Here is an 18,226-nt window from a genome sequence, read left to right as displayed (position 1 = left end):
TTGAGCTTCTCCAGCTCCATCTCCAGTTCATGGAGCCTGGGGGGGTCAGCCCGCTGTGACTTTAGGTGGTTGTTCTCCTCCTCCATGCGGCTTATGCACTCCTCCAGCTCTATGTACTCACGGATCAGATCCTGCTTGCTCATGTCCTGCAGGCTCTCCACGTGGTCCTTCATCATCAGGAACTGGGTGGTGGTGTAAGGGGCCACCGGTGGGCCCTTGGCGAACATCTCGGCCCGCATCTGGGGCGCCCGCTGCGATTCCATCTCCTCCAGTCGCTTCTTCTCCTCCCAGGTCCGCTGGTTATATGACTTCCAGGACCTCTTCTTCTTGGAGGGTAGCTGGCGGTGCCTCTTTCTGCCCAGCTCCCTCCAAGGCCCCTCCGGCTCATGGCGGTCGCCCATGACCAGCTGACAATGGTGTTCCCTGTTGTCCGTAATAACAGATTGTACCATGAGGGCTTCGTAAGGGGTGCCCAATGGTTCTTCCTGACCCAGCTCCTGGGGATCCCAAGCTGAGTCTACACAATGGGCTGCTGCTGGTGGGCGGTACCCAGGTTGAGACCAATTTGACCTGGTGTTGTCATTCATGGGGCAATTCTGCTTGAAGTGACCCAACTGTTTGCACCGGAAGCAGCGTTGTTCGTTGTCCTCCTGGCGTGGGTAGCGAGGGCTAGATGTCATCGGTCTGTTAGGCGGTTGGTATCTAGCGGCTGGTGGGTGTGAGGGCGCCGTTGGTTGTGGAGGTTGTACCCGTGGTGTGACCTGGTTTGTCTTGCGAGTATCCGCATATTCATCCGCCAACTTCGCGGCCTCTGGTAGAGTCATGGGCCTGCGATCTCTCACCCAATCTTTGATATCCGTCTGGATGTGATTGTAAAATTGCTCCAGGAGCATTAGTTGCAAAATGTCCTCTGCGGTGGTGGCCTGGCTGCTGTTAACCCAGTTAGAGGCCGACAGGGACAGCTGGCATGCCCATTCTGCGTAAGAGTCTTTCGTGGTTTTGCGTGAGTCCCTGAACTTCTGTCGGTGGGACTCTGGGGTTACTGCATAACGAGCCAGGAGCGCTTCTTTAACCCTGGCGTAGCTATGGATATCCTGATCTGGCACTGTCCGGAAAGCATCAGAAGCTTTGCCTGACAGTTTGCCTGACAATATTGCAACCCACTCTCTTCTAGCTATTCGGTGCAGGTTACATTGTCGCTCAAAATCCGCCAGGAAGTTATCAATCTCACAGTCCTTTTCATCAAAAGCTTTAAAAGCGCTAAACGGAATCTTCCTTGCGTCTGCTGTGCTGTACTCACTGTTTGGAGAAGGTGCGGCTGCTTGTTGGACTGCTGCCAGTTTTAACTGTAGCTCTGCGTCCCTTATTTGTTTGGCCTCCTCCGCTAACAGGTCCATCACTTTCAGCACCACATCTGCCGTTGGGTTCGGGCCGAACCACGCTAGCTTCTCTCTCATTAGCTTGTTGGCTGGCGATTCCTCCTCCTGAATCACTGGTGTCTCCATCTCTTGTACTGCTGGCGTTGCTGCAATCCCGTCCTCCTGGTCTATCTCCATTGATTCTGCTATGATGACCCGCTTGGTTTTGTTGCTAGCAATCCTTCCACGAACTTCCAGTAGTTCTTCCAGTGTCTGCTTGGAATCCGGGTGTAAAGGAGAGTAGAAGGGAAGATCCCGCTGCTGCCAACCAATTGTGACGGTATCGGTATGATATCCCCGTCAAGCATTCCCTCCTCTCCATACAAGAACATCACAGGATTCCCCACACATGAGTCAAGACTGGATGCTGGAACCAAGACACTTTATTGACACAAAAACTCAGCTTATATGTGGTTACAGCCTGTTAGGAACGCCCCCCTCACACAGTGGGGTTTCCCATACAGATTATAGGAGACAAGTCGGAGCCGACCATGCAGACACATTTCTTTAGATAAAGACATCAGGGGAGTTAATTAATACACTGAAGCAATCAGAATAATTAACATACTACTTCTCTAATCATTTAGCCTGATGATACAATACTCATCTTTTAAGGGTAAACACAGATCTTCTTTACACAACACAATAGATCAATTAACGTTTAGAATAGTGAGGGGACATTAGCACGTCAATAACCTGTCAGAGCAATGAATCACACATGAAATTCCTTTCTACCTCTACAGACATGGCAAGCAGGGAGCAGTACACTGAGACATATAGGCAAATGTATCACAGGTCCTTCTTACGGAGGACCAATTGACGTAAGCACCCGTTTGCACTTTTTTGTCGCACCTCTTTATGTGTGTGCATATTTTTTATGCACCGGGTGAAAGTTTTTTTGGGTGTGTTGCACGCCATAGGCTTTTCAATAGAGCTCCTCTGTCTGACAGTTCTTGCAGGCTTGGCCACTGACGTCACAGAGGGGCGGTGCCACCAAGTGATGTCACCGGATGGCTTCGCCCCTTACCTATTTAGGAACTGTCAGACAGAGAAGCAGGCAGCTGGCTGTTAGCCTTTGCCACAGGCGGAGCTTTTTTTTCTTTACTTTTTCAGGTCCAGCGGTGCGGCGTGATTGACGATAGATCTACACTGGGACATAGTGCTTTGGGGTAAGGGGGCCCAATCACCACCCCCCCCCCCCATGTTTATTGCATGTGTCCTGGTATGATTCAGGAAGGGGGTGCTTGCTCGTTCCTTCCCTTTCCTGACCTGCTGGGCTGCATGCTCAGATAAGGGTCTGGTATGGATTTGGGGGGGGGGCATGTTCCCGATACCCCCCCCCCGATTATTATTTTTTTTGCCGACAATTCTTTTTTTTACATTCAGCTTTCAGCATGGAACCCTGCTGACAGCTGATGACTCATTGGTTGTTAAGGACATGGGGGCCAGCTTCTTGGCTTGCTCCTTAGCAACCAGCTATACACAGTGTGTTAAAGAGACAAACAAAACGCATCACACACATTTTTGGTGCGGCTCCATTGAAGTCTATTACACGCAAAATGCAATCTGCTGAAGGAAAAAACGCAGCACCGCAAAATTCACAGATGTGAACTACATCCATAGGAAACAATGTTAAACAGACTGTATTGCATCTCTGCAAAATGCACCAAAAAATGCATGGGTGTGAATGTAGGGTAACTGAACAAACTGAAAATAGAAGCTGGCTACCATGCACAACTGCACCGAATTCTGAGTGCTCCAGTTTTAGTAAATCTCCCCCACTGTGTTCCACTGCTAACATGACATTTCAAAAATTGTCATGCTCAGAACTATGCTTTCAGTTCTAAATGATTGGTGTATCAGAGTAAAGCAGTAAACACTATTGCAGATAAAATAATGTAGGCATTGTGTCTTAGCACCTACTGGGTTGACTTACTAAAACTCAAGAGTGCAAAATCTGGTGCAGCTGTGCATGGTAGCCAATTTGCTTCTAACTACTTGGAACAGCTTCAGCTAGCCTTGACAATAAAACCTGGAAGCTGATCAGTTTCTGTGCAGAGCTGCAGCAGATTTTGCACTCTCCAGTTTTAGTAAATCCACCCGTCGACCAGTCTTTACATGCTCAAATTCATTCTATCTAACCCCAATCTATCTTTGAATTGGATAGTGGTAAGCTTATTTTTGGACGTACTTACCCTATATTGGCAGGTATAAAAGATTCTGCCTTGAAAATTGTAATAGCATTTACACGTTTAGTTAGCTATGCAAAATGAACCTGGTTGGAGGGGGAGTAAATAACCAGGGAAATTACTAATTGACGGCATAGGCGATAACTCATAGTGCTTTAAAAACCCTTTTGTTGTGTATTGTGGGGGTTATCCTCAAAAGAGATACTCCGACTTAACTGCTGTTCAGTCTGTGTGTAACTTTGGAAACGATCCTCAAAAGGCTTTTTCCAAAGTTAGACAGAAGATCCGGCATGTGTAATTGAATTACACTGCCGAATCTTAGGATGCAGTACCGCATCCGCCGCTGGGGGCATTTCGAGTCGAAATGCCGTTGCTAGTATGCAAATTAGCACTTAAGGCGATCCACAAAGCTTTCTAGCTTCCTTTTTGCGCCGTAAGTGTTATTTTGCAAGTGTAAAATTAGGGCTCGTTTTACAAAGTGTAAAGTTAGTAACACCTTGTAAAGGCCCATTCCAGCGACGGCATTTGGTATGCTTTCCCGAGGGAGAACTCCACGGCAATTTGTAAAAAACAAAACCGGCATGGGTTCCCCCCCAGGAGCATACCAGGCCCTTAGGTCTGGTATGGGTTGTAAGGGGACCCCCCCTACGCCGAAAAATCGACGTAGGGGGTCCCCTACAATCCATACCAGACCCGTATCCAAAGCACGCTACCCGGCCGGCCAGGAAGGGAGTGGGGAAGAGCGAGCGCCCCCCCCCCCCCCCCCTGAGCCGTGCCAGGCCGCGTGCCCTCAACATGGGGGGGTTGGGTGCTCTGGGGCAGGGGGGCGCACTACGGGCCCCCCCACCCCAGAGCACCCTGTCCCCATGTTGATGAGGACAGGACCTCTTCCCGACAACCCTTGCCATTGGTTGTCGGGGTCTGCGGGCGGAGGCTTATCGGAATCTGGGAGTCCCCTTTAATAAGGGGGCCCCCAGATACCGGCCCCCCACCCTAAGTGAATGGATATGGGGTACATCGTACCCCTATCCATTCACCTGGAGGCAAAAAGTAAAATGTAGTAAACACACAACACAAGGCTTTTTAAAATATTTTATTATTCTGCTCCGGACGCCCCCCCTGTCTTCGTTATTAGCTCTTTTACCAGGGGGGGCTTCTTCTTCCACTCTCCGGGGGTCTTCTCCGCTCTCCGGGGGTCTTCTCCGCTCTCCGGGGGGGCTTCTCCGGACTCCGGGGGGCTTCTTCCATCTTCTCCCCTCTTCCGCTCTTGACTCGGCGAACCCCGGTTCTTCTGCAGCTCTCCGGTGCCTTCTTCTTCAGCGCTGGCTGCCTGCTATGTTTGTGTGTTAGCTCGATTTCAAACAGGCAGCCGGCGCGGTCTTCTGTGGCGTCAGGGTCTTCTGGTCTTCCTTTCTTCCGATGTTGACTCGTCGCCTCTTGTCGCTGTAATGATGGAAGCGCGCCTTGCATCCCATTTATATAGGCATCACCGTCCCATCATGCTCCGGTAGGTACCCACGTGGTGGGTGCACGTGGGTAGGCCCCCGGAGTCCGGAGAAGCCCCCCCGGAGAGCGGAGAAGACCCCCGGAGAGCGGAGAAGACCCCCGGAGAGTGGAAGAAGAAGCCCCCCCTGGTAAAAGAGCTAATAACGAAGACAGGGGGGGCGTCCGGAGCAGAATAATAAAATATTTTAAAAAGCCTTGTGTTGTGTGTTTACTACATTTTACTTTTTGCCTCCAGGTGAATGGATAGGGGTACGATGTACCCCATATCCATTCACTTAGGGTGGGGGGCCGGTATCTGGGGGCCCCCTTATTAAAGGGGACTCCCAGATTCCGATAAGCCTCCGCCCGCAGACCCCGACAACCAATGGCAAGGGTTGTCGGGAAGAGGTCCTGTCCTCATCAACATGGGGACAGGGTGCTCTGGGGTGGGGGGGCCCGTAGTGCGCCCCCCTGCCCCAGAGCACCCAACCCCCCCATGTTGAGGGCACGCGGCCTGGCACGGCTCAGGAAGGGGGGGGGGCGCTCGCTCGTCCCCACTCCCTTCCTGGCCGGCCGGGTAGCGTGCTTTGGATACGGGTCTGGTATGGATTGTAGGGGGACCCCCTACGTCAATTTTTCGGCGTGGGGGTCTCCTTACAACCCATGCCAGACCTAAGGGCCTGGTATGCTCCTGGGGGGGGAACCCATGCCGGTTTTTTCTTTGAAAATTGGCATGGAGTTCTCCCTCAGGAATGCATGCCGCTGTCATTTTTGTTTTCCCCGACGCAACTTTAAGCCGTCGCGATCCTCAAAACTCGGCGTAACGTAACTTCGCGCATGCGCAGTACGGCCGGCGCGGGAGCGCGCCTCATTTAAATGGGACTCGCCCCATTTGAATAGGAACGCCTTGCGCCGGCGGAATTTTAGTTACACAGCCTGAAATTTCTAGATAAGTGCTTTGTGGATCAGGCACTTAGGTAGAAACTTTAAGGCAGTGTAACTTAAATTGGATTTTTTAAGTTACGTCAGGTTTTTGTGGATCTGGCCCTAAATGTTTACTTTGTAAAACACAGATTATACATAGATATAAAAGAACAGGTTAAAAAATAAAAAAATTAAATTGTTACCCAAAACCATTGTAGTTGCTCTTGAAAGAAAACTTCCACTTTTGCAAAAAAAAAAAATGTTTTTTATATATGTAGCTCTACCCCCGAAGGAGCTGCTGGTTTGTTTTGGGCGGCATGTTACCTCTATTCCCTTGCCGTCTAGGGTATCAGATAAGAGTTGAGAAAAAGTTCAATGTCCAAACTTTAGACTTCCTTTTCTCTGCTTTATTTACCAAACGTGGTAGAAGAATAAAAGTAGTAGTTGGAGAGGTTGAAGGGTAATAGGCAATAGGTTCAGGTGTAACTTTTGTTACTTTTGAAACACACCTGTTTCCAGCAACGTAGCTTTCGTTGCCACTCTAGCCAGAGCGGGTATTGTGCACCTGGATAGGCCTCTCTCACTAACCTAGCAGCCAGGATGTCACACGGAAACCTGGTAAAGTTTCTGCCACAGACCTTCCCAAAGATGAAGGTCCAAAATCCTCTCAGCACAGGATTAAGCACCCGGATCTCTCCCAAAAAACTTCTTATGAAATCAGAACTGACAGGCGGTCATCATCCAGCCTTTCAGTAATGGTGCATCCTTCAATGAAGCTCAAGGCCTCTCCTGAGATATCGGCCTCTTGCTCTCCAAGACAGGTTCTTCATCGAGTGGCTTCCTCCCTCAGGACAGACAGCACAGGACCACTCTGCAAGCGTAGACCCAGTCTGACTACCGGGCCTACTTGGTAGATCACAACCCCGGACACAACCCCGGACCAACGTGATCCCGGAGCCAGGAACACTTTAACACGCACACACAGGGGGGGGTGGTGGGACGACAGACCAGGATCGGCGACGACCCTAAACTAATGACATCTGTCCCTTAAGTACTCCTCCCCAGCATGCACAGCTCAACTCTCTCTGATTGGCTGCTGAAGGGGAACACCCAAAACACCTTGACCTGACTGCTGCCACCCTCGGCCTGGGATGGTAACAGCACCCCAGACAACAATAGTGATCACTCACAGTACAGCCATGGCTGGAACAGATGCCCAAATTTTGTGAAAAATCATACAGTCTGAGTCAACTAACTCTCAGACCCTCTAAATTTAAATCAGCACCAGCTAAAAAAAAGTAGCAGCCCGCTACATATCTGTCACTTCCTACTTGTGTAATTGGCTAACTGCTTTTCCCGTAAGTCTACAATGAGATAACAGAAAAAGTTCAGGAAAACTCTGCAATTGTAGGTGAGATGCTCTTCAAGATGCTGCAGTTTTTTTTCATCACAACATTGAGATTGCTCAAGTGATTATAATAAAGGCAGATCCCCCCATTCAGAAATCAGTTGGAGAAAGACCGTGATAAGGCAAAAAAAAACTCAAACACAGAAGTGTAAAAATCTTTTAAAAGATTGCTAAATCCTTGTTTAAAGCTTACCTGGTTTAACCCCCTGATGCCCAACTTGTGGCCCTTTGACATGTATTGGGTCAGAGTTACCCTCAAGGCCCCTGTGGATAGTATTCTGTGTTTTGGTGCTTTCTGGTAGGGATGAGCTTCGTGTTCGAGTCCAACTCATGTTCGACCGTTCGTCGAATTACAAACGTTATGGGCCGTTCCCGCCAAATTCAAGTGGCGTGTCACGGCCCATAATTCACTGCGGCATCGCAGTGCATTGCTGGCTGATGATTTGCCAAGCATGCACTATGACCCGCATGCTATGGCCAATCACAGTGCGCAAAAAACGGAGCGCAATAATTGGCAAAAGCAACGGTGGCTTTGGCCAATTATGGCTCAGGGGGTTTAGTACATGGCCCACACTATATTAGGCCGCCTCTTAAGACAGAGAGAGAGAGTGTCATTTTTTTTTAGTTAGATAGAGCAGGCAGGCAGGCTAGTCAGTTACAGTTACAGTGTGTAGAGGATATATATGCATCCCAGGTGTTGTATATATATTTATACACTGTATTGAGTTTAGCTAGATCCGCTTTTCCTAATATACTGACAGGCAGGCAGGTGATTGTGCTAGCTGCAGTATTTTCACTTGGTGTACTGTGTCCTCTGCACAGTGTGCGCCTAAAGCTACGTGAACACAATTGCTGTTGTTCTCATATTAACAGGTAGGGTGTAGTAGCGCTTGCCCAATAGAACTATTGAATAAAATGACAACCCAAAAAGTATAGAATGTAAAGCCGTCAAACCACCACCGACTGAAGGTCTAAAAGTGTTCCACTCAAATTAATATCCAAAGAATAACCACCCAATATATAGAAATCCAATGTGGTAAGTGGTATTGTGGTGAGATGTCGTGATGGTACTGGCTGGAATTAAATAAGAACTATTTAAAAATAGATCAAGAAAGTAAAATCATGTAGGAGTATCCAAAAATGTCTGTAGGTATATAATATAATATGTTCCACTTCAAATCAAACCCGCCCAGCATCAATCAATTGATGTAGAGGGTAAAGCGAGTGAAATATTAATAATAAAAAATTGATTGAGTAGACAAACGTGCCACCAAAAGCATCGTGCTACCAAAAAAATCCATAAATATACTGAGGAATAAAAATATATAACGTTGACCAAATTTTCTGGTGTGAATAAAAGTTCCTAAAATAATATTACATCAATATAAAGTGCAATGTGCAAAAAGATATGATAATAATATTCAGTGCAAAGAATATTGAAATCCAGTGAAAAATCTAAAAAATAGAATTCAATTCATGCATCAGTGAAAACGAATAAAGTCCAAACAAATATTTTGCAGTGAAAAAATAACAGTGAAAAGAATTGTGTCCCATACAGTAAATCCCTCAAGGGATTAAAATCAAATATATTGTCAGAGAAATAAAAAACATGCCAAAAGTGACAAGTGCACAGTTGTGCAAAATACAACGAAATCCAAAGTTCAAAATATATTTCTTTAAAACTTCAATCGCTGATTTCCAAAGTGTATTATGTGCTCCACCAACAATCGATGATTCAGTGCATCAAAATAAACATGCACACGTGCTTGAGAAGAAGATAATAGATGCCACTTGTCTCTCAGTGCAAGTGTGAGATAAGCGTTTCCACCAGCCCCTTACCTTAGTAAGGCTTTGAAAAAGCCTAATGTAGTGCTGTTAAGGATGGGATATACCTCACACAGTCAGTTTGCTGTTCCAAATCCCGCACCTGAACGCTCGAACATCCCAGCGTTTTTAAGCTCACTGAGAAGAGATGGCTTGCTGAATATTCTTAAAATGTTCTCATATTAATACCACAGGCAATGGCTGATCGGCAAGTATTCTCACTTGGTGTACTGTGTCCTCTGCACAGTGTGCACCTAAAGCCACGTAAATACAATTTCTGTTGTTCTCATATTAATGCCACAGGCAGTGACTGATCAGTAAGTATTTTCACTTGGTGTAGTGTGTCTTCTGCACAGTGTGCACCTAAAGCCACGTGAATACTAGGGATGAGCTTCGTATTCGAGTCGAACTCATGTTCGACTCGAACATCGTATGTTCGATCGTTCGTCGAATTACGAACGTTTTGGGCCGTTCGTGCCAAATTCAAGTGGCGTTTCATGGCCCTTAATTCACTTCGGCATCGCAGTGCATTTCTGGCTGATGATTGGCCAAGCATGCACTATGACCCGCATGCTTGGCCAATCACAGCTTGCAAAAAACGAAGAGCCATAATTGGCCAAAGCCAGGGTAGCTTTGGCCAATTATGGCTCAGGGGGTTTAGTACACGCCCCACACTATAAAAGGCCGCCTGCAGGTCAGCCTTGTATAGTGTGTTGCCGTCGTTTAAGAGAGAGAAGACAGAGAGAGAGAGTGACATTTTTAATAGGTAGATATTTATCTGGGCAGTGGGCAGTGTGGTCTTGCCCTGCATTTACACCTTTGCATTTTTAGTGCTTTTTAGTGCTTTTAGCATTTTGCAGATTTGCACTACAGAACTATTTCCATAGGAAACCATGTTTTGATGAAGTGTAGTACAAATCTGCAAAAAGCACTAAAAATGCATAGGTGTGAATCAGGCCTTAGATGCAGTTCTGACTAGACATTAAGTAAATGAAAAACTCCTAACTTCACTTTTTAAGAAAGTTACAACATCAGGTTTGTTTTTTTATTTTTGGAAAAGAAAAGAAAAGGTTATGTAGCACTACCCCCACAGGAGCTGCTGGTTATTTTTGGGTGACATGTTACCTCTTTATTCTTGCTGTCCAACGTGAAAGGAGAGTCTTAAGAATTTCAATGTCCACACAATGCACTTCTTTTTCTTGGGTCTATTTGGGAGAACTTTAGAAGAAAAGAAGGATGAGGGATGGAAAAGGTAGATTTCAGGTGCATAGTCACAAATAGGGAAACACTCCTGCTTCCAGCAAACAGTTATCGTCGCCACTCTAGTGGGTATTGCTCACCAGGATAGGTCCCTCTCACTGGCTTAGCAGCCGGGATGGCACACAATGTAAAGTACAGTCTCTGTCACAGACCTTCCTTTATGAGGAGACACTTTGGCCAGGAATCCTCTGCCACAGGATTCAGCAGCCGGATCTCTTTAGCTTGGTTTTGGTAGAACTTTTAGGCCCGACAGGCGACACTGTCCAGCTTCTCGGTGTGCGGTGCATCCTTCGATGAAGTTTCCAGGCCTTCTCCTAAGGTACCAGTAGAGTTGCCACCTCATCCCTTTAAAACTGAACACATATTATTTACACAGGTTCTGTGGCTGATTAAGGTAATATTTAAACTCACTCGGTGCCTTATCTGCATAAAATTAGCCTCAGAACCTGTGTAATTCATATGTGTTTGGGTTTAAAGGGATGAGGTGGAAACCCTAGGTACCAGCCTCCAGGATAGGTCCTCCCCTGGCTTCCTTCATCAAGTGGCTTCCTCCAGCAGGACGGACAGCACAGGATCACCTTTGCAAGGCAGGCCCCAGCCAGACTACTGGGCCCACAAACAAAGTCACAGCCCCGGGCCAACCAGGTCCCGGAACTAGGATTCAGGACACGCACCTCAGGCCAGGCGGGCCACAAGGCGCGTGGGACGGCAGACCAACGACCTTTCCCTAATGGCGTCTGTCCCTTAAGTACCCCTCCCTGGCATGCACAGCGAGCAACCACTCCCACTGATTCGCTGCTGAGAGGAACACCCAAAACACCTTGACCTTGCTGCTGCCACCCTTGGCCTGGGGTGGTAATGACACCCCCAGGCGAACAATGGTGGATACTTCCAGCACAGTCATGGCTGGAACAGAGGCTAAATTGCCCTTAATCATTCTTGTCTGAGCCAAATATCAGCTCGTACCCCACTAAATTTAAAGCAGCACCTGATCAACAGGAGCAGGGCGCTGCAGTTATGTGAATGAATAAAAGGTGACCTTTGTAAGCTTCTGCCCCAGCAGTGTTGTATAGTTTGTCCCAAAGCCTGTTAGGGTCTATTTAATACAATACATACAATATGTTTGACTAAAGTGGTACCTTAATTTACTAATTTCTGCGGCTGGATTTAGACAGCCAAAAATAGGTCATCAGTTTCCATATTCTGGAATTCTAGTGATTTTAATCAGAATATATTGCCACCTGTTTTAAATAAATGTCAGTTTGGAGTGTGCTTGAATGTGTATGGAAGATATTCTGTCTGATTGACTCTTGCTGTGCTCTTTCCATCCAGCTGTGGAGAAAGCAGCAGCTTCCGGCATCCCAGTAGAAGGCACACACATACTGCTGGCGGTCTTTGTTCCTGTTATCATGGTGGCTCTTGTCATCGCAGCCATCTACCTATATTTCTCAAAGTAAGTAAACACAGACACAGAGGGGTTGATTTACTAAGGGCAATTAGACCGTACACTTTGCAAGTGCAGTTGAACTCTGCAGGGGGATTTGCTCCAGAGCTTAGTAAATGAGGGGAAGATCTGCTGACTGCCATCATCCAATCACGTGCAAGCAGAATTTTATATATTTTTTTCTTGCACGTGATAGGGAATTCTTTGCAAAGTGAAGCTTTGCCTCATTTACTAAGCTCTGGAGCACATGCTTCTGCAGAGTGCCACTGCACATGCAAAGTGCACAGTCTATTTGCCTTTAGTAAACCAACCCCAGAGTGTGGTCGCCCACAATTAGCCAGATATTGTGAGCGCCTTCCGTGTAAAGAGCTTATTTTCCCTTTCTTTGTATACAGGCTACAAGGAAAAGCTCTACTTCGCCTGCCGCTTTCTTCCTCTCCGGCGTACGATCAAGTCACGGTGGAATCTGCATTTGACAATCCAGCATTTGAAACAGGAGTAAGTAAATCATTTCATTCAATGGTCATTTACCCCCAGTTAGCCATACACAGTGGGATTTGCATGATTTCACAGGAAGTGTTCATATTAATTGGGAGTCCTGCTCCACTCCTGTCAATTCACAGACAATAATATGTTTGTGCCTTATAGCAATTTTTTTTAGAAAAACTATAATATTATAATTTACTGAAATATAATATCATTACTACTTAAGCCGGCCATACATGAATCGAAATTCAGCCGAATTTAGATTCATGTATGGGCAGGCTGATGTACCCAAGTCGATCCATCAATCGACTTGGGTACATCAGCCTGCCCATACATGGATCTAAATTCGGCTGAATGTCGATCGATCGACTTGGGTACAACCAGCATGTCGGAATTTTCTACATACGATTACTGCCAGCAGCTATAGCTGCTAGCAGTAACCATTGTATTCTGATGGCCAGGAATGCTCCCTGCACCCCCCGCTGGCAGAATACAATAGTGCAGCAATTACCCAAAAAGCACCGACTGTGTTGATGGGGAAAATCAAGCAATTTTCTTTCCTTCCACCACATCTATGGCCAGCCTAACATTTAAAAAAACATTTCTATAGTGTATTTTTGATCAGAAGCTGTGGATTAAATAAAAATCATCTATGGTAATGCACAAGGTGGTTACAGCCTCCTGTATGTTTTTTGCAGGTGGATCAGAGCAAGTGTAGTGAGTAGGATAGCCAGAGTCATACACAGGAGAGCAGAGAGGGATGATTCATTAGACAATCCAGGGTCAGCTCAGAAAGCAAGCAGAAGACCGCTCAGCAAACATATATTCACTGATGCAATGGGTAAACAGGAACAAATGGACCAGAGAGCCGAAGATCAACCAGCAATTGTAGGATGTGACTGGCTTCCTTATAAAGGTCGTTGGCACCAAACTGGGCTGGGAGCATGCATAGCTGTGCGGCCATGTGCGTCCTCGTGCACCCGTTGTGTGCCAATGCTCAATCTGCGGCCATGCAAAGTACTGGCAGGAATGCCAGGTCTTTGAGCACCTCTGCTGCGGAGTGTGCCCTGAAACAAGCTTGGGTAGGAAATCATTAGCTTATTATGTTTTGTATAATAAGGGCAGCAGAGGAGGCACAGCATTTTACAATAGAGCTGCAGAACGAATAGGGGGAGGTTTCTTTAGAGCAGGGGTGGCCAAACTTTTTTCAAAGAGGGCCAGATTTGATGAAGTGAACATGCGTAAGGGCCGAACATTTTGCTGACATTCTTTGAACCATTAAAATTTGGTCTAAGTGTGTTTGCCCGAGCACTAATACATTGCCCAACAAGAATTCTCTTGCTGTGTGTGGTGAAGAGATGAGCTCAGGCGTATTATTTGGATATACCGTATTTATTGGCGTATAACATGCACCTTAACGTTAGGAGGGAAGTTTCAGGAAAAAAATGTAAATAAAGAACTGTGAAGCAAAATAAGGGTCATTGCCCATCAATGCAGCCTTGCCATTGCCATAAAACCAGCCTTGCCATGAATGCAGCCTCTCCATTGCCATGAATGCAGCCTGATCGATGCCCATCTGCAGCCTCAGAGGGGAGGCAGGACGAGCGCCAACAGATTACATACAGGAGAATCTCCTGTTTACACAGCAGCCTCTTTAATACAATGTCCCGCCTCCTATGATAGACAGAGGAGTTGTCCAATGGCAGCCCAGGAGACAAGACTTCCTATTACAGATGCCGCAGAGTAAACAGGAGATTCTCCTGTATGTAATTTGACAGCACTCATTCCCCGCCCCTTCCTGTCCCCTCCGAGGCAGCACCGATAAATACAGTAGAGAAAGAAAACCACCGCTCCAGACAAATGCACTTCAGCGGTGAGTATGGTTCAAAACCCGATGGGTGCAGGCAATGCACAAAGCATAAATAAGAGGGAGGAGATGATGGACAGCCGCACTCCAATAAAATGTAAAAATGGTGCCTTTTATTCCAGTAAAACGAAAACTACAACAGCAAAAAAAACTGCAAACAGTGGGGTAACAGAGCTGACGCGTTTCACATCGATAACCGATGCTTACTCATAGCTCAGTAAGTAGTTTTACTGGAATAAAAGGCACCATTTTTTACATTTTATTGCAGTGCGGCTGTCCATCATCTCCTCCCTCTTATTTATACCGATAAATACAGTATATATCCAAATTACCAGGGGGGGCACATTAAACTGGAACGAGGGCCGCAATTGGCCCCCGGGCCGGACTTTGGACATGCCTGCTTTAGAGCTTGCTGTACCTCCCTCATAGAAATGACCATATTTGTAACTTCTGCCTGGGGTGGAGTTACAATCAGCACTAACAGTAATACAAACAGTTGTATTTCTAAGCCACTGCACAGGTTTTTTTTTTTGTTTTTTTTTTAACAGAAATTTACACTGCACAGGTTTAAATGTAACCAAGTGCAAGTGTAATTGTGGTGACCGGGGAGGGTGAGCCCCACGGCCACACACATGCGCTTGATGGTTAGCTACTTGGTTCTTGGGGCTAGGAGCCCAGGGTCAGGTGGTATTAACCCTTAGTGAGGGCCAGATGGTATTAACCCTCTCTGTCACGTGACGCCACTGTAGTCTTGGAATACCCCGGGAAACTACAGCTCCGGGGGCCTCCGTATCCCCGCTAGTTAGGATGGTAATAACACAGTCCACAACATGGGTTAATACAACGAAGGCTTTACTGGCATGAAGGCAGGTGTCAAAATCTTCACAGCGTTTAAACAGAGTGTCAAAATATTCTGCAAGCAGTCTCTAGAGGATCACACGGCTGATAATGCTTGAGCTTAGCTGATCATATATATACTCGGCTGCAAAAGCCGGATTAGTAATTCAGGGCCTATGCTTAACTAGGCTGAAAAATAGATACATTTACTGAAGTGTCTGTAGACTTGAGGCTTTTCGCCGGAATAACGGATTGATCCGATAAATGAGCTGAAGTACTGGTTCTGTAATGTTTAGGGATACTCCACTCTTTGCTGTATTTTCTCCTCAACTGGAGGCTTCTGGCCTGCACTGCTTCTCTGATTGTGTTTTGCTCTGCTCTGCCAGGAACTGTGTGTAGTCTAGACTGGCTTAAACAGGAAGTACAATCCCTTGTAAGGGCCTGATGAGACTGAAGCCCATTGGTTGAGAGCTGTGGATCATAGAGACTGACCTGTAGTATAACACAACACAATAAGGTCTTGTCTAGCACTTAGTCCTCCCGACTCTAAAACACTCTGACTGAACATGAGATGGCTGACTAAACCTCTTAAAGCTATACACACCTAATAAACGTATTATCAACCATAACAGTATAAATCACATCATAACTAGCTGAGTCCCTGCAGGGGAGACCCCACAAGCCGAGGGCCTCAATCTGATAGGGCCTACAGCAAATACCTGTACTGGGACAACACAAAATGAGTCTCCATGAGCATTCAACAAGACTTTTAAACTTCTGGTGATGCTGCTTTACAAGAGCTGACAGAGTAGATTATAAAAGGTACCACGCTTGGGAAAAGATAAGGTTTACTTTACTGATGTATATGTGCTGTATAGCCAATTGTAAAGCACTACAGAATATCATGATGATGATTATTATGTATCAATATATTTTATATTCACTTTGTCTCTTTGTATATATTCATGTTGCAGGACACAAGAGAATACGAAGTGTCCATATAGATGGAATAGCATCTTCTGTATCAGTGGAAAATATCTGGAAGGACACACCATACAGTATTGTTATTGTCACTTATAAGAAGATTCTTGACTTGTTACTTCTATAGTGGCGGAACTGAGTAACTGACCCCATTGTGGGCACAGACATTTTTTTGAGAAATGGCACAGCATTGGCCTGTATTGCAACTCTCAACAAACTTGACATTTCCAGCTCTTCTATCTTCCTGTCCAGTTCCTACCACTGTTCTTATTGCTCTTCGCCATTAGTTCTTCTCTCAGCTTCAGATCTAGGTCTTTCCTTTGTCCACGAAGAAGAAATTTGAATGGAATACCTGTGTATTCTAACCCAACGTTTAGCTGCATCTTGAAAGGTTAAAAGTTATTGCCTAATAGCAAATTAGATGTCAGGGGTTTCTGAGAAGAAGAGGGGTTAGAACAAAAAAAAAAACTGCATGAACAATACTCATAGACACACAACAAAAAAAAGTAATACAGGTAAAACCATAGAAACATAAACACAGAGATACATTAAGAACAGATAATAGAGAGCAGGCGTGACAGGTTCTGAGGGACTTGTACATTGAAGTGTGCTGGTGTCTGTACAGAACCGAGTATGACTGGGCTACTTCAGTGGCCACCATGACACTTGTACACTTTTAATGCGTGACATCCCTTAGCTTGTGTGTTTAGTTACATATGTATATATGAATTTATATATTTGTTTATATGAGGCTCAGTGGGGACTTTCATAGGGACAGTTTGTTTTCACAATGTCTGAGTGACCTCATTAAATCTTCCATTGAATTGCACAGACTGTGTGGTCACCAGGGCGGATGGGTTATCTGCTGTTTGTTTGCTGAAGCTCATGTTGCCCATTTACCTTATGCACTAGACATATCTAAGGTCAGATAGGATTTTTTGTTACCTATATTGATATCTGCTACTCAAAGGGCCTCAATGAAACAGGGATATCTCAAAGCTGATTACTAAAGAAAAGTTACAATTTGCAAATAGGTTACATCTGTTCATTCCCAGATTTTACAGAAATTACATTTGTATTGTGTAAAAAGTGAGTTAAAAAGTATACCTCAACAAAACCACTGTTATATGAATTATGCAGGTATAGTTTAGGCCTTATTAGCATATTACTAATGATAACACACACTTAAAGGGGTTGTAAAGGAAAACATTTTTTTCATAATAAGCATCCTTTACCTGCAGACATTCCTCTTTTCACTTCCTCATTCTTCGTTTTTGCTCAGAAGTTGCTCTATTTCTTCTCTGTTCTGTTCACTTCCTGCTTGTCTGATTTTACTGACCACCGTGATGGGAGACTTTACTGCGGTGGTCAGTACCGTGCTCACCCCCTCCTGGGAACTACATCTGTGCGGCAGGATGCTCTCTACGTGTTAGAGACTTCAAGGAGGTGTGAATTGATGGGCGTGCCGCAATTCATACTGGGAAATGTAGTTCTTACATGAACGAACGATGCAAACCAGGAAGTAAATGAAAGAACAGAAACTTGAATGCCGGAGGTGATATAGATGAAGGAATTTAATAGGTATTTACTCTTTTTTTAACAGAATCATTACACTATTCTGTCTGTCTACCTTGCAGACATTAATTTTAGGCAAAAAATGTTTTTCCTTTTTCAACTCCTTTAAGTGATGAAATGAGGTTTACTTATCCTATAGTAGTCTTTCCAACAAAACTAAATGACATTGGTTACAGAAATAGCAGTTCAATTAGTCGAGAGCCCCATATTCGCAGGCACTTCATACAATGTTCACCCCTGAATTTGAGGTCAGATGGCATCTTTCATGGATCCATCATCAAGGCTAACTCTAGTAGTGTAGCATTGGTGGCTTTTTTTTTATAGTAGCTAAGCAAAGGGCCATAACTCCGATGCCATTGCAATTATATCATTTGCCAAAGTAGCGGGATTTTCCCACCTCTTATGCGCTAATCAGAGATTATTTAATATGCATTCATATTCAGAATGTTCATATCATATTTGGAAACATTCCAGAATCTGAACATCACTGTGTTGCTTAATGAATGAGTTTCAGTGTTCAGTTTAAAT

The 18,226-nt window shown here is 45.5% G+C and overlaps 1 protein-coding gene across 1 annotated transcript in view; it reads left to right on the top strand.

Annotated features, from left to right (window-relative positions):
- SEZ6 (seizure related 6 homolog) overlaps positions 1–17,342 on the top strand; it is an 878,191-nt gene extending 860,849 nt beyond the window's left edge. Inside the window, exons 16-18 of the mRNA XM_040338538.1 lie at positions 11,841–11,961; positions 12,348–12,450; positions 16,117–17,342. Coding sequence (XP_040194472.1) covers positions 11,841–11,961; positions 12,348–12,450; positions 16,117–16,146 — 254 coding nt within the window. The 3' untranslated portion in view covers positions 16,147–17,342. The remainder of the gene's footprint in view (positions 1–11,840; positions 11,962–12,347; positions 12,451–16,116) is intronic.
- The last annotated feature ends 884 nt before the right edge of the window (positions 17,343–18,226 follow it).

Source organism: Rana temporaria, chromosome 2 (genome assembly GCF_905171775.1).
Source record: "Rana temporaria chromosome 2, aRanTem1.1, whole genome shotgun sequence".
NCBI classification, from domain to species: domain Eukaryota; kingdom Metazoa; phylum Chordata; class Amphibia; order Anura; family Ranidae; genus Rana; species Rana temporaria.
Note: the sequence above shows the minus strand (reverse complement) of the source record. Positions and strands in the feature narration are given on the sequence as shown.